The 21,269-nt window shown below is 41.1% G+C and overlaps 1 protein-coding gene across 3 annotated transcripts in view; it reads left to right on the forward strand.

The window, feature by feature from the left end:
* LOC5563715 (peripheral plasma membrane protein CASK) overlaps positions 1-21,269 on the forward strand; it is a 706,277-nt gene continuing 685,008 nt past the window's right edge. Inside the window, exon 1 of one of the 3 annotated variants that reach the window (XM_021837537.1) lies at positions 1-2,911. In XM_021837537.1, coding sequence (XP_021693229.1) covers positions 2,853-2,911 — 59 coding nt within the window. In that variant the 5' untranslated portion in view covers positions 1-2,852. The remainder of the gene's footprint in view (positions 2,912-21,269) is intronic. The other 2 variants (XM_021837535.1, XM_021837536.1) reach the window with 2 other exon arrangements.

The raw sequence follows: 21,269 nt of genomic DNA on the forward strand, positions 1-21,269 counted from the left end.
GAAATTCGTTTACCCACCGATGAAGCGAGTATCAGTAGTAGATATGAAGTTTTAAGCTCCGACGGGCATATTAACTTTCGACGCGGTGTCGTTTCGTTTGGATTCTGACAAGATTCTCTTGTTCTCAATCAGATATCTTATTCGATTGGATAGGGTGTCGGACAAGAAGAGCATCGGTTGCGGGTCACGATCCCAAATGTGAAAAGTGGGTGGTGGTTGCCGATTTGTGAGGAATTTCGTTTTGCGTAAACAACCATCGGCTGCGTTGAGTGCAAAGTGGTTGACCGGATTCTCGGATCGGACGTAGGTCGTGATTGGATACGCGTATGCGGCGTCGAGTGCGACGGCGGTGCTTCGATAGTGTGCGTGAGTGAGAACTTTTCCTCCCAGAAGGAAGGAAAAGCGTGAGAGCCACTCCCACTTGCATATACCCCACCCACCGTCACTCACGGTGAGTCAGGTGGTGGCGTCAGGATATTCGTTCGGCGTTCGACAGCATCTGAGTTCTGAGAACACCTTTCCGGGAGCGGCACGGGTGCGCTGAAAATGAGTACAGTTAGGGTAGTGAGTGATTTGTGAGTGGTCGTTCGATTGGGAAATCTCGGGGCAGCTTCTTCTCCCGTTTTCGGTGGATTGTGTGAAGTTTTCACGGTTTGGTGTCGGTTCGGATATGTGTTTTCCTGCCATTCGAGGGTTCAAAGTCACGTAGAGTGCGTAGTCTTGGCGCTGATCCTAAGGATTGCCGGAGTTGATTTCGAGCTGGAGTCGGATCAATTTGTGTGATATTGGACGACGAATCTCAAGGGAGTGAAGGCAGAGAGCTCTTTCGGAGTGGTGCGGTGCTTCTGTGTTTTTTGGTTGCGACTTCTGACGGTGTGAATTTTCACGGTTCGCCCGAGCCTCTTACTGTAAACGCGAGTGTGCTTTCCTGAGTTTTTTGGATGGTTTCGTGGACTAGAAGAGTTGGCCAGATTTGAACGGCTCAATTGATAGCGTTGAAGAATTGAAGAAGTCTGGAAATAATGGTGTGAGTTTTCTACAGCTTAGATTTCCAAAGGCGAAAAAAAGCCCCACCCTCCTGTTCACCCAGGCAAGGATTGGATAAGAGAAGGTCGTGTGTTAACAGACAAACTGACTTTTGGGGCGTGCTGCGTTTGACTTGTTAATGGCATTTGCGTTGCTGCTGATTGATTGCCTTTGGATCATTTCCTTCGGGACAGAAGCTATTGTGTGACTCCCTATTGTTGTAATTGCTAGACATCGACAGTAATTGATCATTAGGCTGTAGTGATTTGACAGTAGCAGTAAGAAAAGGCCTCCCATCCGAAGTGTGAGTGTGTTTGTGAGGAGGTAGGAAAAGCGTCCCCGCCGTCGGTGGAGAAAGTAAGGGTTGGAAAAGAGGCGTCGCAGGATTCAGGATCGTGAGCGACTGTGAGTTACCTGTGTTGGATCGTGACCGAAGTGTGGTAAACAAGTTGTGAGTACCTACATTTGCGAAAAGCGCACGTGTGAGTAACGGTATTGTAAGTTGTAATCCCCGGCGTGGCACGTGTTTGAGTGTGGCAGTGAGTTACCGGTCGTCGGTGGAAACGACGGGAAGATTAAGGTGGTTCTTGGCGGTTCCAGGATCAGAACAGCACGGAAGCTGCCGAAGGTTGGCCAACTTTGTCGGTCAGTGTTACAGGAGAACCCGAGCTGAGCAGACATAGTGGCTCCACATAGAGGGTACCTGTTCTAGGACCTGTTCCCCGGGTGTCGGCGTGGACAACCCACCCTACGCTGGTACTCTCTGTCTCTCGCCTCACCTCACAAACAGGGTGCTGGGCAGAGAGGATTAACACGCGGTTGAGGTACGGTCAGACGTTGGTCCAGAAGAGCCTCTCACCGCAGGACCCCCATCCTTCGAATAACGAAGATTACTTATTCGGAAACCAGTCAGCCAGTGTTAATCTGTATAGTTATTTTTCGCATAGCGGCGCCACCTGAACGAATCAGGAAGTGCGGAACATTCCTCTACGGTGTTTATCCGGCGTAACGCGGGACTTTCGTGTGCGTGACTGGAATTATCTTTCTGGTCTCGGGAACGCGTGTGTTTTTTTTTGTTTCGAACCAATTTTATTTTTGTTTTTCTTTCCCGTTTCTGTGTTTTCCGTACGTGTCCACGGCTACTGACCGCTAGTGACCAGTGTGATGATTTATTTACGCTAGAGGAAAATCTGTTTACCCGCCTTTTGGGGGTGGCGCTCGTGTTCATATGCGTTGAAGCTGGAATGGGTTACGGTGAAACTGCCTCGTAAAAGATATTCTCTGCGTTTAATTACATCACTAACCCCATTCGGTGCAGAAAATTGAGTTGGATGTACATCGGACATCGGAAACTGCCTCGATAGTCTGAGAAAATAAACAAGAAAATATCCAATCCAAAGCGAAAAGCAACGTTCCGACATCCAGTGACCCTTAAAAGCGGATTGCGTGCTGCTAGACGAGCTGTTTATTATCATAAGCAAATATTGAATGATGAGTAGAAACGAGCGACTTTGCTGAAGCGATAACGAATTTCGGGTGAAACAGTGCTCTAAGCAAACGCTCAGAAAAAGAAAACCACGTCGAAAAGGTGAAGAATAAAATATAAAGAAAAACGTATCGTAAGGCATCGGAGTATCAACCGAATACTGGAAATTTCGTAGAAAAGTATTCTTCCTCAACAACAGTGCTAAAGTGTTGAGTAAGCGCGACAGTGAAAAAAGCCAGTGTAAATAGACAGGCGTCGTTGTCGCATCTGTAAATTTATAAATAGGCAGACCAACAACAGCAGCAACAGTACCAGATAGAGGCGAAAACGTTATCACACCATGGCTGACGACGAAATTCTCTTCGATGATGTGTACGAGCTGTGCGAGGTGATTGGAAGGTACGTAAGATAGAGCCAGCCGGTGGTTATGGGGCACTTGTGGGGAATTCGATTTTCGTGGGATAGAGCCGGTATAAAAGTTGATTGGCATTGGGTTGATTCACATACAGCATGGGATTGCTATGTGGTATGGATCAAAAAGCGCGTCCTTCTCGGTAGGATTCGCATGGGAAGATTGCTTTTACTGTTTGTAGAGCTTTTACGGTTATCTGTTTTTATGACAGGACGTTGACCTTACATTTTTTGGATGATTTCATAGCTCAAAGAGTAACATAAGATTAATCAGGTTCAAAATGAATAAACTTTGAGGACTGATTCCAGAGGCACGTTCGCCGTTGTTTGGAAGATTTACACCATTGATGTTTTTATATGGATTCTCATGCACTTATTTGATTAAATTTGTTGGGAACGTTTATTTGAAGTCATCCAAAATGATAATTTCCTAACCAACCACACTCTGTTCCCCTTATTTACACCTTGTGTAGAGAAAATTCAAAAATGTTGTATGAATTGTCACGTTTTGTTGAAACTCCCCTTCCCGCTAGGAAAGGATGTCTTGTATTATTTGAGTAAATTAACAGGCGTTCAATAGCCCCAATGATGTCTAACTTAATTCTAGTCCTAATACTAACAAATGGTTTAAAATATTAAAATAAAACAAGTCAAAAATCGGAGATGAACCAGCCAAGGGCTGAAAATCTCCTTAATAAAGATAACTAACTAACTAAGTCAAAAATATGTACACAAAACATTCAACTATTACCAGCGGCGTTTGCAAAGAAACTTGAAAAACGTCGGCGGAAGGTGCGTCGAGGAGTGTGAAAGTCAAATTCTGAGGCTATCCGATTGAATGTTCTTTGCAGATTATTAATAGCTCATTGCATGCCATAATTGATTCATATCAACGGTAAACGGAGCATAAGGTTGTTGCGCAGTGCACGGGATGCAAGGTTTATGTTAATTTTCTTAAAAATAGTAGGGAAATCAATACGCTCTTGAAGAGAGTCAGCGATTAACAAAGCAATGGCAGTATTGCGTCCAACATGTAAATGTTGAAGATGGATCAGTCGTTCGAAAAGGGTCTGCCCAAGGCAGCCTATTTTATTTATTTAGTTGGTGTTACATCAATTAATTTGATAAAACCTCGTTAACGATGTTACGCCAACCCCCTAGATTTCCGGAGGACCATTCCCCCTAAATGTTCGGAGGGCCATAGTGCGCAGTTTAGCTTAGAGTCCTTCTCTGCTACTCGGACGATGATCAGCCGCCCCTGACATGGGGAACAGACGCTGTTGTGAGCCGCTCCTAACATAGAGTACAGACGCTCAAGGTTTGCAGAAGCAAGAGCAAAAGCAAACCCCCTTCCCTGTCAGCATACGACCAAAGTTCCCACCGGGGGTTGCTTACCCGATCTTCCCTAAGGTTACTCGTACCCCGGCCAGTACCGCGAGGAGGTAGGGATAGGAGTTGCTGGGCAAGAGGCTAAGGACCACACAATGGGGTCTATTTTATTCCTTCCTGTAGGTACGCGAGGTACCAATGCTACGCCATGCCCAGCCATTTACCGTGCCAAGGCAGCCTGCGAAGAACAAAGCGTAAGAATTGTCGTTTTACAGACTCACTTACTTGACACCATTGGAGTAGATTGGATTCCAAACTTCAGAGCAGTATTCTAGGATAGAACGTGACAAGGAATAGTACAGTGATTTGAGACAATACACATTAGTAAAGTTTTTAGCTATCCAAAAATGCAGCGTAGAACAGGTAACGCGTTACCGACCACATAAGACACGTGTTGATTGAAAGTTAAGGACCTGTCTAAGACCACTCCTAAATCATTCACGACATGTTCAATTTCAGCACCCATTATAGTTGATAACTGAAATGGATTAGCATTAGACTCCTCCTCACAGAACTTCATGGGATTAACAATCATGCATTTGATAATACACGAATCTGCAACATTTGCATTCGTCTCAAAAGCAAATGGTTAATAATTCTGGTCTGCTCGGCAGTTTAAGCCAATCCCATGCGTTCTCCCCTTCTGGTTCCTCTTCGAACCCGGCGCTGCCCCCGCCATAAAGCTTACCCACCAGGTTTTCTTTCGTCCCAAAGCGAATGGCCCAAAACCATTGAACAAACTTCAAATTTAAAGGGATCTGGCAAAATCGTTTCGAGGTATCCTTGAGATAGATTCACCCAGCTGTGATAAGTTGCGTGTCACAGTCGGTGATCGCGACCAGGCGAACAAAATTGCTGCCTTTGCGCTCTTTTTGATGGAGTACAGAGTCTTCATTCTCAGGCGAGAGGTCGAATGATATGGAGTGGTCAAGGAGCATAATTTGACTCGCACAGAAATCATGTCAGGAGCTGGTGGGTTGAAAAATCGTGCCGTTCCGCTAGTCCCTGTTCTTGATGCAAATCAAATGAATAATGTGTTCCCCGATGGCTCAAAACAGCCGACAAATTCGTTTCGTGTGATCTTCTCCGGATCAGCCTTACCAAGCGTCCTTGTGATTGGGCGTCTTCGTACCGATGGTTATGCACTGTGAAAAGTGACGGCAGTTGGGCCACACTGCACCTTACTGCAGCAACAAACCACGCTGCAGTAAGTGTGGCGAACAACATGCCGAAGGTTCCTGCAATAAGGAGCAGAGGTGCCAGATGATTTGATAGAAAATCTGTATCCACGAGGTTAAAAAACCTGTGTCCCATACAAAAATATCTGTGTCCATACAAAAAATGTTGATAGAAAATCTGTGTTCCATACAAATTGAATCTGTGTCGGCATAAAAATATCTGTGTAATACAGAGAAATCTGTACATCTGGCAGCCCTGATAAGGAGCCAAAATGTACCTCTTGCGGTCAAGCTCCTCACGAGCTCAGTGCATGCCCGAAGTACCAAGAGTGGGAGAAATATGAGCCTATGCATGCTATAAAACGTTTGACTTTTACTGTGCGCCCTGTTTTCATGTTGCCCGTGAGAGAGAGCGAGACAGCACCAACATACGGCGCACAGTAAAAGTCAAAAGAACAAAAGAATTTATGGCACGTACAGAGGCTCATACCACAAACTCCCTGAAACAACGGTCTAGGCGATCTCTCCGATCGCTCCGACTGTTGTTCCATTGGCCCACTCTACAACCAGTAACAATATTTTCGCATCCCTGCCGGATAATGATCAATGCGATGCTCTGAGGATGGGGAAGAGTAGGGTAAATTGGTATAATGCGCCCCAACCGGGCAATACGCTCCAATTCATTTTCAAGGGATTGTGGCTTCTTTAACACGTAAATATTATTACTTATCTTAAATATCCGCGGAAAATGATGTTGCGCATATAAGATCTTTGGAAAGTATAAACAACCAAAAGAAAAACCAAAAATATCGAAAATCAGCTTTTTGGCTTGAAATTTTGGGACCGATAGGCAAGACTCGTTGTAAATGAAACCCATCCTTTACTCTTGTACTTATTACAAAAACTTTTACCGGAAGACGACTGCAAGTGGACCACTTTAAGCTTAGCAAGTGATGGAATTCTCCTTGGAAACATTTCTACAACGCTGCGGAACTTTTTCTACGGGATGGGCATATTGCCCGATTTGTTATGAAATGTCAAGATTTGGACCATTTACAGAAAACTTCTTTTACTATTTTTAGATGCTACCTGGCAAGAGGAAGTTGCATGCAGAGCATGTCCAACTAAGTAAATAACACTTTGACTCCTAAAACTATAGAAGTAATGCATTTTCCACTGCGATAAAGCAGTTTTTCCTTCGGGGGGCGTATTATACCTGTTTACCTTATACCATAATTTAAACAGGAACAAAAAGAAAGCGTGCGGTTACAAAATGGCACTTGAAGCAACAGGCTTCTCAGAACGTTCCTGTTGTTCAAAACTCTCCTAAAAACCCATTGGCAAAATCAAGAAATGACGGAAATACCAAAAAAATCCTCACCTCCAGGATTTAAATTTTCAGCTGGAGAATTTCCGTCACTTCCGGGAACATCTAAAACCCCTTTTTTTCGCCCAGAAACTCAACCAACTCGTCAGCAGGAGCCAAACAGTGCTTCCGGAAAACTTACTCTTTCTGGGAAAGTGGATTTCAAATTTCACTCGAAACGAGAAACCTAATCAACATGGCACTTTCCTTGGTGAAACCTTCTCTAAAGCAAATAGCTTCAAAGTGGTCGCTTCTTGACTCGTTCATATCTTTCGATGGCTAACTTATCCAATGAGGTCGAAGATATGATCGAAGTGCTACAGTGGAATTGTAGAAGTCGTATAAAAAATATGGAGACGTTCAAAATTTTAATACACAGCACTCGCTGTGACACATTTGCTCTTTGTGAAACATGGTCAACTTCTGATAAAAATATTTCTTTTCACGATTTCAATATTATTCGTCTGAATCGAGGGGTTGGATATGGAGGGGTGCTCTTAGGGATTAGCAAGCTTCACTCCTTTTACAGAATCGATTTCCCCTTGATGACAGGCATTGAAGTAGTTGCATGTCATATTACAGCCCGAGGTAAAAGCCTCATCAGCCAGTGTATACGTACCGCCAAACGCTAAAATGTCTCGCGCGATAACTACAATCGGTATTGTTCTCTTGACCGCATGTTCAAGAACCTCGTGAAAGCGAAGAAACGCGGTTGCTGGAGAAACTTCGTCAACGGATTATCACGGGAAACGTCGATGCGAACTCTGTGGACGGTCGGTAGAAGAATGCGGAACGTACAATCGGTAAACGAGGATCGTGAAAGCTCTTCTCGATGGATATTCGATTTCGCGAAAAAAGTTTGTCCGGACTCTGTCCAAGTTCAAATGACTATTCGTGTTTATCCAGAAGAAAGGAATGCAATGGACTTAACTTTTTCGATGGTAGAATTCTCACTTGCTCTCTTTTCATGTAATAATTCTGCCCCAGGTATGGATAGAATTAAGTTCATCTTGCTGATAAACCTTCCAGACGTCGCAAAGAGGCGCTTGTTGAACTTATTCAATGTATTCTTGGAGAGTAACATTGTTCCGGATGATTGGAGACAAGTGAGAGTTATTGCCATCCAAAAGTCAGGAAAGCCTGCGTCGGACTACAACTCGTACCGTCCTATTGCGATGTTGTCGTGTCTTCGAAAGTTGTTAGAGAAGATGATTCTCTTTCGGCTGGACAAATGGGTTGAATCGAATGGCCTTCTCTCAGATACTCAATTTGGATTCCGCAGAGGCAAAGGAACGAGCGATTGTCTTGTGTTGCTTTCTACTGAAATTCAACTGGCCTACGCTCAAAAAGAACAAATGGGTTTAGTCTTTTTGGATATTAAGGGGGCTTTTGATGCAGTTTGCATTGATGTCCTTTCAGACAAACTCCACGAGTGTGTCACCCGGATGATCTGATGAAGCTATATCGCACAACGATTCTGTCGGTTCTTGAATACGGTATTTTTTTGCTTCCAATCCGCCGCAAAAACACACATCCTGAAGCTCTAGTGTATTCAGTTTCGCTGTCTTTGGATCGCGTTAGGCTACATGAACACGATTTATACCATAAGCTTAGAGATATTAGCAGGAATACTGCCTTTATCAGATCGGTTCGTGGAATTGTCGTTAAGGTTCCTCATCCGCTGTGAAGTATTAAACCTGTTGGTAATTGGAAATTTTGAGAAGCTAATCGAACGAAATGCTCAAACAAGATTTATGATATTATACTACGCCTACATGACTCTGGAGGTTAACCATTATTTGAACCTTCCTAATCACGGTTGCTTCCCTGACTTCTCAAGTTCCGCTATAGTTTTTGATTTGACCATGAGGCAAGATATCTGTAGAATTCCAGATTTGCTTCGTTCGGAGCAAATACCAAAAATTTTTGCTAACAAGTACGGTCACATCAGCTGCGATAGAAGGTTTTACACCGACGGGTCAAAAACGAATGATTCCACTGGATTTGGTGTATACAACGAGTTTCATAGCGCCGCATATTAACTTCAAAACCCTTGCTCCGTATATGTCGCTGAATTAACGGCTATACATTACGGATTAGAGCGAATTGCCTTTCTTTAGTCTGACCAACATTTCATTTTTTACGGATAGCACTCAAGGTATTTTCTCAGTGAAATACTATCTACATTGAGTGCTCTATCGAATGATTCATATACTATCGCCTTGGTTTGGGTCCCTTCACATTGCTCGATCCCGGGAAATGAGAAAGCGGACTCGCTCGCCAAGTTGGGCGCTTATCTTATTTGTGGCGTTACGTCCCAACTGGGACAAAGCCTGCTTCTCAGCTTAGTGTTCTTATGAGCACTTCCACAGTTATTAACTGAGAGCTTTCTATGCCAATTGACCATTTTTGCATGTATATATCGTGTGGCAGGTACGAAGATACTCTATGCCCCGGGAAGTCGAGAAAATTTCCAACCCGAAAAGATCCTCGACCGGTGGGATTCGAACCCACGACCCTCAGCTTGGTCTTGCTGAATAGCTGCGCGTTTACCGCTACGGCTATCTGGGCCCCCAGATGGCGCTATGGAAGGCGATATTTATGACCAGGCTTGGGAACTGTGATCACTATTTACCACAGTTCATCGATTGTGCCAGTCAACCAAAACACAAAGCAGCATCAGCATCAATACCATCAGGCGTTGCGCTGCCAACGGTTCACACACTGCTTGAATGTTTTTGTCTCTCCACTATGATCGTTTTCGGGCAGCCATCTCGAGGTGAATGATTGAAAAAATGTTAAATAATTCAATCGCTAATATTTTGCTTGTGTTTTCAACCAATTGAAATCTATTAACGCTAATAGCCATTCCGTTGCGATACAGGGAAAGTGTACCAGTTATGGCCATAGTGGTTCCCTATTTGGCCATATGCAAAATTTGGATAACTTTTACATTTTCAATCTTTTTGAATGTTTAAACATCAAGATTTATCCTTTATTTTACTGCTAAAACACAAAAGATTTTTCAAAATGTGAAGGCATTCAAGATATCACGTATGGCGAAATAGGGAACCACTATGGCCATAACTGGTACACCTACCCCATATAAAAAAGTTCAATTTCATGCTGCCTTTATCGAGCAAAAATGCAAAACCCCGAAAACCGAAAAAATCGTGTCACAGTGGCTCGAGTCATTTCGCATTCGAATTTGAAAAAACGTTAGGAAGAAGAAGATTACAGTTTTGAAGAGCCGTGACATTTTTTTGTTTTGAACGGTCATTGTTTGCTTTGGATTTTGATGATTATGTAGAAAAATGTGAATAACGAGTTGGTAAATGTTTAGCGCTTTCTTTTTGGGCTCCGTTTTTGGTTTTCTCTGTCGTTTCTTATAGTCCTTTCCTATTTTATCCTCTATAGAGAGATAAGCGGAAGTAAAATTGAATGGTTTGGCAACAGACCAGCAGTGCTGATTTTGCTTGGCGTAGAGAATAATATTGTAACACGGACATGACTTCCTCATTGCTAAAAAGTGTATTTTGTTTCGTTATAGATCTTTGAGCTACATATCCAAACTAATAAACAGCTGAAAAAATCAACAACTAAAAATCGCATTTACAAAAATTTAAAAAAGAAAAAAAAATAATTTTTTCTCTTCATGTAAAATTACTTTTACCGAAATAATTTCAAGCGGATTAAATTACTCCTCAAGAAAAGTTCAAAACAAACATAACGCATGTTTGTTTGGCTCACACTTTGACAGCTCTCGCTGCTCGATTGGCTCACACTTTGACAGAAATGTCAGCTTCCGCGATTCTCTCTTATAAAGGATTACTAGTTTCTTATTTCCAACTCGTATCCACGGGTTGCTGTTGCCTTGCACCCGTGGTTCCTGTGGATGCACTGCCTGGTTCGGGTTATCCTGTGGCTCCTTTTTCTTGGCTTTCTTGGCCTTAGGCTTGGTGTTGGCCTCTCCTTTGTTGCCATGTCCTCTTGATCGCGGAGCTTGGCTCGTGCCTGCTTTTCCGCTCTGGAGGACGGCCGCGTAGGTCACTTTTCCCTTAGCAACCTTACGTCTTTTCGCCACGTATTCATCCTCGGAAGGTCCCCTTGTTTGCATCGCATATCGAATAATATTATCAGATATATTCGCGTTGCCTGTGAAGGGAAAGACTTCGGTCTGGCACGACTTAGTTGCCAAGTTGAACCTTGGCTTTCTCGTAGTCCTGATTTGCAGCTAGGACTGACTGCCGCAATTTCAGTGGACTTGTTTTCAAGTCTTTGCTGATATTGCTTTTGCTCTTAACAAACTGGATGATGACATCAAGTTGTTCAGCAGCTACCTGCATGTTATGGAGGTACTCCCTATTGCGATCCATGGCTTCAATTAGCCCCGGGCCATCGGTCACCTCACATGTTGCACTGGAGCCGCCAATGCCTGCCGTCGTCACAGTATCTAGGCTTTTGCCCACACTGTTCTCACTTAAGTTGTTGGTCGCCTCCTTCCTTGGCGGGAACCTTAGCCGGTTACTAATAGGTCCAGAAGCCACTCCTTCACATTCCGCTAGTTAATTGTTTTGGTTGATCATATCTTATGGGTCCCCCTAAGAGCCGCAATCCAACTGATCCCACGGTTATCTATTCAAGCAGAGAGGCATGTTAGGGTTAACATAGTCCTTTATGGGGTACTATGTTCAGAGCCGGATCGGCACAAGTTAGGTAGTGGCATCTGAACCAACTCCCGCCGAGTTGGAACAACCAGGTGACGGATTTGGAACACACTCTAAGGCCTGCTACAATTTTATGGGACAGGGGCAGCCTGCACCAGGTTTCAGGTTCAGCAGGTGAATTCCGGCACACATTTTCTTCGAAGAGAAGAAATTTTCTTCCATAATCCACCAGCAAGAAAATTTTCTTTTCTTCGAAGAAAATACGGGCCGGAATTCGCCTACAGGTCAGTGTCATTCGATCCTACTAAGGGAGTATAATGTCGCCGTTGTCAGTCTCAACGCATATTACCCAGCACATATACCGTTACTTATCCTTAGTCGTGCGCTGCCAGTATATATAACTAGGGCTGTACTGGCGATAGTTCCAATATGCTCGAGGCACTCCTACTTGTAGTTCCATGCCTCGTCCGTTTATATCGCGACCATTATTGGCATCAATCCTGATATGCCGATTGGCACTTCTGTTAGTTTGGTCTAGGGTGTTTTGGTACTTTAAGCGGCACCAGTCACTTTGACAGAGTTGCATTCGCATTTATGAGGTTTTCATGAAAGTTCATCAGAGCCTACTGTGAACCCACCACATCCTGGACAACTCCCCAACTCGCAGAGGTCCTGGGGAGGGGATCCGTTAAGCCCCTGGAGTTTCGTCCCTGCTGCCCAGGTAGATCCATAACGCACCTCGTTAACGTTAAAGGCATTAAATATGAGATGCAAATCACCGCCTTTCTTGAAAATTTATTGACACATTTCAATAAAATGTTTCAACAAAATCTCCATATAAAGCACGAGTGTTTGGACAATGAGTCTGTTCGAAATTTGGGACAAAACTTTACTTTGAGATTTCTTCCTCCTAGGTATCAAGATGAGGGTTAGAAGAAATTTCATAGATATCAAAACTTAGTAGGGTCGATGTACCAATAGCCGCATAGCTAAGAACAAAAATTCGTATAAAATCGAAAACTAATGCTTGCGTCATTATTTTTACATCATCTGATAGCTTCTTATTTTGGTTTTGTGGGAAAAATATGAAAACTACAAAAACTCAAATTTTTGTATTTATTATCGCGTGTGCCACTATAGGAATACATGTTCCTATAGTAGCACTATTTCTAATTTCTGTTCCTATAGTAGCACTAGCATCACGGCGTTAGCAAAATAATTATTAAAACCGTATTTTTACAAATTTTTTATATTTTTCCTACAAAGTGTGGTCTAAAGCTTTCGTTTGGTGTAAAAAAAATATTAATTCAGCAATTATTTCGTATAATAAAAAATAGTTTCTCTCAGTAGTGCTACTATAGGAACAATATGTTTACTATAGGCGCGAGGGAGCTCAAATTTTAAGCAAAACTAATTATTTCGATCATTTTTTGAGCAAAATCAAGCTGTAAATCAATGGTACTTGGATAAATAGGTCCTGACCTTCATGTCAAACAATGTTTTGAAAAGATGTATAGCAAAACGGCCGTAAAAAGCCACTAGTGCGACTATAGGGGACTGTCCACTAAGGGAACACCGACCCTATTTGTAATAATACACTAAAAAAATGGTTTCAATACAGAAATTGTCAAAGTAGCTTACGTCGACTATGAAAACATGGGTAGCACATGTGAAAATCAATAGCCAAAGATCATGGGGCTGGAAGCTCGAAAATGCAATAACCATGCGTTTTCTCAACAATGTCAACATCTCCGTTAACCATCAACTCAGTAATAACAAAAGCAACATCAGAAATATGCATGTTCGCTCGTTCATTAGGAGTTGTCTTTCTACCAGTATAGCAGAGTGATTATGTTGACCGGGTGGGGGGCTCTACAACTGAGTGCACCTTCGAACCAGGACTCATAAACAGGAAACTCACTTCTAGAGATTCGAAGTGGTGTGCGAGGGAGTTCCTGATGTTGAAACGAATACGCACGTGCCTTTACATGTTCAGGACGTTTGTTGCCATTCTTCTACCAGCAGAACTTTTACCAACAGCACTGTTAACCGTCTAGTTGACGGTCGTACACATACATGCAAGCCTACAAAGACAGACATGCGCAACGGCAGGACGCTGGTTTGCTTACAGCCGGGATCTGTCATCGCCGTGTCGTCATCGATGTGTTGGTATGTGGGTAAAGGAGAACACCACTAGCCCACAGCCTCCCGCACCAAACTGACCGACGAACAGTTTTGTCTGTGCTACAGTGGTTCAAAGGCGATCTAAACCATAAAAAATCGAATTGGATTTCACTGAAATGTAATATTTTTCGCATAATTTAAGATCTCGCCCTAAAAGCTTTTGGTAACCAAGTGTGTAGCTTGTTGTTACTGAGTAAACGAATGGACATTATCCAATAATTGTCCTTCTCTATCTCCCTGCGGTGATAGTTATTATTTTGGTCCATTCTTTTGTTTAAAAATAACGAGCTACAGACTTGATTACCAGGAGGTTTTGGAGGAGAAGAATGCAGCGCGGGTTGCAATGCTGCAGTATGGTACGCGGCGAAACGTGCAACGGAAGCGGAAACAGCAAACCCGCCTATTCCGGGACAAAAGCGCCGCCTGGAAGAAGTGGAATGCAAAGCGATGGAGTTGCTGTACCGTTCTCAAGAAACGCGGAAATTTTATCAGAAGCTCAACACATCCCGCAAAGGCTTCGTGCCGCGAGCTGAAATGTGCCGTGATAAGGATGGGAGCATATTGACGGACGGATGCGAAATGATCGAAAGGTGGAAAGCAGCACTACGATAAACACCTGAATGGCATAGAAGATCAAAATATGTCAAATATATAAATTCATCAAAAATATATCAATATTTACCATTTACATAAGAGATTGAGGTTTCTGCCGACATTTGTTCTACATTGAACCACTGTATAATGCCGATACCATACCTAACAGGATGATGCACTCACTGGCTGAGCACGAGGCCGGAGGTTCTGCGGACGAGGATTGAACACAAAAACGGATCCAACGGGCCGGAAAACGACAAATTGAAGTTTTGCTCTGTTACACGAAACGGGGTAATTTCTGATGTTTGCTTGCATGCTTTGTAGCTGGGTGACGTTGCAGTTGTTGCTGCTGCTTGCTTTTTCGTTTTTCCTCCGGTTCGACCTGGGATACTGCATGCGTATGTTTTCATGCATATGTGCAGCATAATTGCACATACAGGGTGGACACTGACGAGGGGGATTGCGGTGTAATTAGAACTGAACAAGGACATCGTCTTCGGGGCCCAGATAGCCGTAGCGGTAAAAGCACAGTTATTCAGTAAGACCAAGCTGAGGATCGTGGGTTCGAATCCTGCAGGTCGAGGATCTATTCTGTAAAGGAACAATTATCTCGATTTCCTAGCGCATTAAATATCTTCGCACCTGCCTCACGAAATACGAATGCAAAAATGGTCAAAAGCTCTCAGTTAAAAACTGTGGAAGTGCTCATAAGAACACTTTGCCAAGAAGCAAGCCAGGATATGCCCCTGTTGGGACGTAACGCCAGAGAGATGAAGAAGATTGACATCGTCTTCTTCATCGGGATACGCTTTCACGTAAAAGAGGACGTTCAGATGGATTCTGATACTTGTTCCGCCCATGTTTGCAAGGTCGACGTAACAACCAGCAATATTATTGCTAGGCATTTTTGTGTTCCCGGCTGCATTCTTGCATCTAACAATTTCAGTCAAATATTCTGTCCATTTGCTAAAGATTGAGGCTCAAGAATCCATCATTCAATTATTAGAAATAATTAAAAAGTATAAACCAGTTTTTTCGTTCAAATTTTTGAAGAAAACTCCATGAACATAATTTTACTGAATTCCTCAAAGCAAGTTTAGTGCAATGATAAATTTTCCTTGGCACTGCTATGATTTTGAAATTAAGAAAACTGGTTTATAACATTTGTAGAATGATCACGGTTATTTTCCTCTGGTCACTGCCATAGGAATCTGATTTATCTGAACTATCCGAATAAACACTAGACAAAACGTGTGTTTGTTCGGATAAGTTGGTGTATGTTTCATGTCAATCTGTTATCTTCTTATAATACAAGAATTTTCTAACAAATAAGTGTTTTTTGCATGTCCAACAAGTATATTATTAGGTAAATAATTCGTAGTAATGCCGTAATGCATTTTGATCATATCGGCGCTGACGTCGACCATGCGAACATGAGCAGAGGTTTAGGGGATGAGATTGTTGTCAAAAATATTTCATAACGACAAGACTCATCTCGTGGCAAAACTTAAGGTCAGTTTTAATCCACAACATTTCAAGCGAAATCTGTTTCCGATGAATTTCAATTCAGAGAAAAACTGTCGAAATAATGGTTTCAGGCGGGTTTGGGTTTTGTTTTTACAATGGTTTCCCTCCACCGCAACCATATCGGGCAACATGGATTGTGGCGAAATCCAATCGGAGCTGTGTGGGTCGCGCAATTTTGTGACATAAAAAACTCCAATCAACCGGATGGAACAAGTGAACTCGGAGTGGTTAGCAACATTGTAGACATTGTGTCTATTTGCTAGCGGCTTGTGTCGGGATGGCTTTTCATATGAATTTTAAATGATTTTGCGCAGAATGTGGCTTGCGGCCGGATGCGGCAATAGAAATGGTTGAAAAGTTCTTCTTTATTCATATTTCAAAATAATAGGCAAATGTTTCTAGGACTAGACAGAATTGTATTCCATTGGCTTTATTGGGCCAAATCTCGGAACTGTAATATGAGGCGGGCCAGGAGGTATCCAATACTTCTGTAGAACTGATCAAATGTCCGTCAGTTTAAAAGACTTCTTTTGAAAAAAAAAACGGAATTGCAGCTGTGCATCCTCCTAAAGTTGCTGTAAAAATCTTTCAGAAGAACTCGCTCGTTGAGCACTGTAAAAATTTTGCTCAGGATTATTTCAGAATATAGCCCAAGATTCTTTCCCATTCGAAACATTGTCAGAATTTCGCATAAATTCTATCAGAATTTCCATCAGTCCCATCTGTAAAAAGTAGGCATTGAAAAAATCGTGTTAGAAGTTTTCAAACTCGTTTCCCAAACGAATATTAAAAAAATCCAAAAAATTTCAACAATTTTCAATCTTAATGAAATTTTAACAAGTTGATTTTCACTGCAATATTCATCCGAGAAAAATGTCAAGAAGACCAATACCAATACGATTCTTTTTTGTGTTACACGGTGCGGAAATCTGTTGTGGAACTGATATGCGGTTACTTTTAATAATGGGACAATATGACCTGCTGGTTTTTTTTCTCCCTGGGCTTGGGGTTATATTTTCCAGGGAGCGATGAATTTTGATAATTGATCGCTGTTGTTAGTAGTTTTGATTAGATGTTGGGTGAGTTTCAAAGCAATGGCAACCTTTTTATTACAAAATTTAGATTTTATCTTCTACCCTTAAGATTCTGGTTAGATTACTGTACTATGCAGTTGGGCTGCACTAGGCTATCACTCATCAAAATTACTTTCACTTCGGGAAAATATAATTTCAAGATGGCGAGAAGATTATGAACTGAGGGTGGGTTAGGAGCACAGTCAGACCCTTGAATGTGCAACGTAGGGTAGTAATTGGGAATGCCATTGACGGTTTGTAATCTTCTACGAGGTTTTCGAAAACCAACAGGGCGCGTGCACCGGGTTGCGAATAGGAGCAAAGGGAGGTCAATAGCATCTACCTAAAATAATAGAGCGTAAGGCGTGTGTAGGAACATGAGATGGATTGATATTGGTTATGAAAGGGGTCCGCGTGGTCTGTAGGGATTTGAATTCTAAAAACTTGTAACCAACTCAGTTATTGGGTCACCAAGTGGCTCGGTAGCTTAGTTGGTAAAGCACTCGTCTAGCATACAAGAGTCCTGGGTTCAAATCCTAGCCGAGCACGTGGATTTTTTTCATAATTTCACCCATAATTTGTCCATCTTTACCGCGCGTAATGAGTTAATTAATTTAATAACCATGCGGATTGGATAACCGAACAGCTCAATATAAGTGTCAGTTTTTTTCAAGATTTTGAAGACAATGAATGAGTGAAAGAATTACCTATTAGAAAAGCAACATCAGCTAAGTCTATACATATACAAATGTTGGTCATAGGGTCATGGCGAGCATTCGGTATGTATGTCTATGACTGATTCTTATCTAATAGGGGCACTAGAAGACCACGCGGACAATTTCGAAACAAATTATTTTTATTCATCGGTCTTACGATCCGAAAGGCTCAGCTATGCTGCAAAGTCATTTTATAAGCTATTCATTACTATTGTTTAATTGTTTATAATTCTAACAAAACTACATAATTAACTCATTACTAATCACTGTTCCTATATTCTCTTTTTCTCTCCTTCTTATCTGTTGCATGATTATGAGCATCGCTTATATAATGCATGAGCATGCACAATAAAAATAATTTCAGGATTAAGGTGAAGATGAATCGAAGCCAAACTTCAAAACTTCAAGAGCACGGATCTGGAAAACCAAACATCCGTTTAAGCTGAAAACTTAATCGATTGGTCACCAGTTGGTAGTGACCAATCGATTAGGTTTTCAACTCAAACGGATGTTTGGTTCTCCAGATCCGTGCTCTTGAAGTTTTGAAGTTTGGCTTCGATTCATCTTCACCTTAAAAGCAGTACATGGATACCTGGATAGAATAGCTTCGAAAAGGGCGCTCAAAATATAATATTTCTGGTCAGGGAAGTAAACAAATGAACTTATAATATCAAATATTTTAAAAATATTTTTATATAAATCAGCATCGTCAAACAGTGCAAAAACAGATAAAGTTTGTAAAGTTATCACCATCGATTGAATTGCGCTCTGTATAGTAATGATCAATCAGTATCAAAATTTCCTGAAGCGTCGCATTGTGCCATCAGCAGCTCTTAGCATCACTCCCATATTGTTATTATTTTGTTGTTTATAAAATTTCTAGAAAGCGATCAGCATATTCTTTCTTACTTGTACAATGGCCGATCTATTTGGAATTTTAATAAGTCAAATCAAACTTCAAAACTCAAATTAAATTGCTTTCAGCACATTTACATTTTGCAGCATTAATCGCATTACTGTGTCAAGTCTTCTCCATTCCCTATACCCTACCCCAACCCTTCTTATACTTTCCGATGGTGTTCAAGTGGTCCGCATAGACTATTACGGCCATTACCTATCCCTTCCCCTGGCTTTGGACTGACTTGCGCTCTCATTGCCCCACCAAACGCTGCAAAATAAAAGTAGAAATATGACCTGCGGTTTTTTTTTCTGAAATTTTCCGAACAAATCATAATGTTTCATTAATGCAGCTAAAAGAGCATTGGAAGATATGTTGAAAACTGAACTCAACTCAATTTTGACGAAAATGCAGATGGGACTTACTTGCGATTCACGGCAGTTTACCTCGTATTATTTGAGAATCCAAATGAAGCTTCAGTTCGAATGCGGCCGTACGTTAGGTAGCCCTGATATAGTTTTTTTCAACAGATCTAACAACTGGTCGCCTTCCTTAGTCCGCGGCTACAAAGCAAAGCCATGCTGAAGGTGTCTGGGTTCGATTACCGGTCGGTCCAGGATCTTTTCGTAATGAAATTTCCTTGACTTTCCTGGGAATAGAGTATAATCGTACCTGCCACACGATATACGAATGAGAAAATGGCAACTTTAGCAAAGAAAGCTCTCAGTTAATAATTGTGTAAGTGCTCATAAGAACACTAAGCTGAGAAGCAGACTCTGCCTAGGGAACATTACAAATCACAAGACTGAGGAATTACATTAATCTCGGGAAGAATACCCCGGGTTTTTTGTCACTGACACCCTTTTGCTTCTAAACCCCTTCATTTTCGAGCCTAAGAAAGACTAAGACTAAGAAGCTTATTGTCTTTAAAGGACTGGTAGTGACTGAGTGCCTAAAAATTAGGAAATTGGAGAACTCTTGCTAGAAAAAAAAAAAAAAAAACACAAAAGGGAAACATAAAAAGAACCAAAAAGAGGCCAAACAGAGACAACACAGAAACAAAACGAAACCTGATTGTAGCCAGAAGAAACAGTTTGATTCTTCATTTCATCGGAGCAGACATTTCTCTAAGATCTAAGACTTTTTTAGATTTTCTCGTTACATTACGACAAGTAGTACGGTATGTGTTTTTTTCATAATTTTATCCCGGAATTTCACCATAAATTTATTCAGGCATTTGCCCAAGTGTTCAGATATTACTTCAGGATTTATAAAAGTCTTCAACTAGAGGTTTCTCCAAGATACCTTCAGCAATTGCTCCAGAGATCCCTTCTAAGATTTCTACAGAAATTCCTCAAGTAATTCTTTGAGATTTTCTCAAGAAAGTATCTGATTTTATTTGCCAAAAATTATTCCAGGAATGCCCGTGAAATATTTTTTTGAAAAATCCAAGAGTAACCTCTGGTAAAACTTGGGTAAATTTTAGAGTCAACCCTAATGAACAAGAATCTCTGAATTAACTCATGAACTCTTTTTTTTTTCTTGAGGAAGTTTAACAAGATTTCTTCGTAAATAATTTGCAAATACAATGCAAATAGAAATTTTTCGAAGAACAATGGACAGAATGTCTATAATATTGAAGAAATAGCTGTAGCTTAAACTGGTGTAGAAACCTGAAATAAGTATTGAAGATTTCATGGATTTTTTATAAACATTTTAAGAAATGTTTTGTAAAATTGCAGGAGTAATACTTGGATGAAATGCTAGAAAAATTCCTAGAAGATTTAAATATTCTTGAATTTTTTTTATGAAAAAATAGGCTTTTTTTCAAACACCTTGGAATAAACCTATGTAAATTTCTAAGGAAGAAATTCTGTAACTTTGGAAGTGTTACGTCTGGGGAGTTCGGTTGAAGGATTAGTAAAAAAAAAAATATCCGGAAGAAATTCTAGGATAGTTTTGGAAAACCAATCAAAGTAGGGTTAGAGCAATTACTTTCGACCCATTCATACGATTTAGGCCGAAAATTGACACGGAATTCTTGTGGGTCGAAAATTAGTGCTTTTCCCCTAATACCTGAGAAAATTACTGGAGGTAGTGGCTTTGGAGTTTTCAAGTATTTCCTGAAGCAAATTCTGGAGAAATTCTTCTGAGCATCCTTTGAAAAATTAATGGAAGAATTTTTGGAAGAATTGGTACATAAATTTCTAGAAAAAATTCCACAGAGATCCAGAGTGTTCTAATTGAAATCACTATGATAATTTCTGAAGCTTTTCCTCGGGGAATTTGAATCGTAATTTTTGAGTTCATAGTCTAAAATTGAGACCAAGTCTCTAAAAGAAACTTTATATCAGTCCTGTATTCATGATCATTTTTTGGATCAACTATCCTTTATATCCATTAAAAAAAATTTGTTGAACAAAGTTGACAAAAAAGACCAAACTGATTACCTTTAAAAGCAGTGAGGCTATTTTAATTTTTTAATCTGTTTTTAGATAACAAATGAATGGACAGCAAACATTCTGTGAATTTGTGTTACTTTTTCTCTGTTGCCCTGAAGTGACCCGGCAAACATTGAAATAGTTGTCAGGCAAAACTTAAGATGCTTGAAACTGTCTCATCGCACAGAAACTCTATTAAATATTTCACTGGAATTGCTTCAACAATTTTGCAAAATAAATCTCCCAAAAAATCGTCATATTTCATATTTTTATGAATATGCCACAAAATATTAGTAGGAATTTGATCAAATAA

This window comes from Aedes aegypti, chromosome 1 (assembly GCF_002204515.2).
Source record: "Aedes aegypti strain LVP_AGWG chromosome 1, AaegL5.0 Primary Assembly, whole genome shotgun sequence".
In the NCBI taxonomy this organism is placed as follows: domain Eukaryota; kingdom Metazoa; phylum Arthropoda; class Insecta; order Diptera; family Culicidae; genus Aedes; species Aedes aegypti.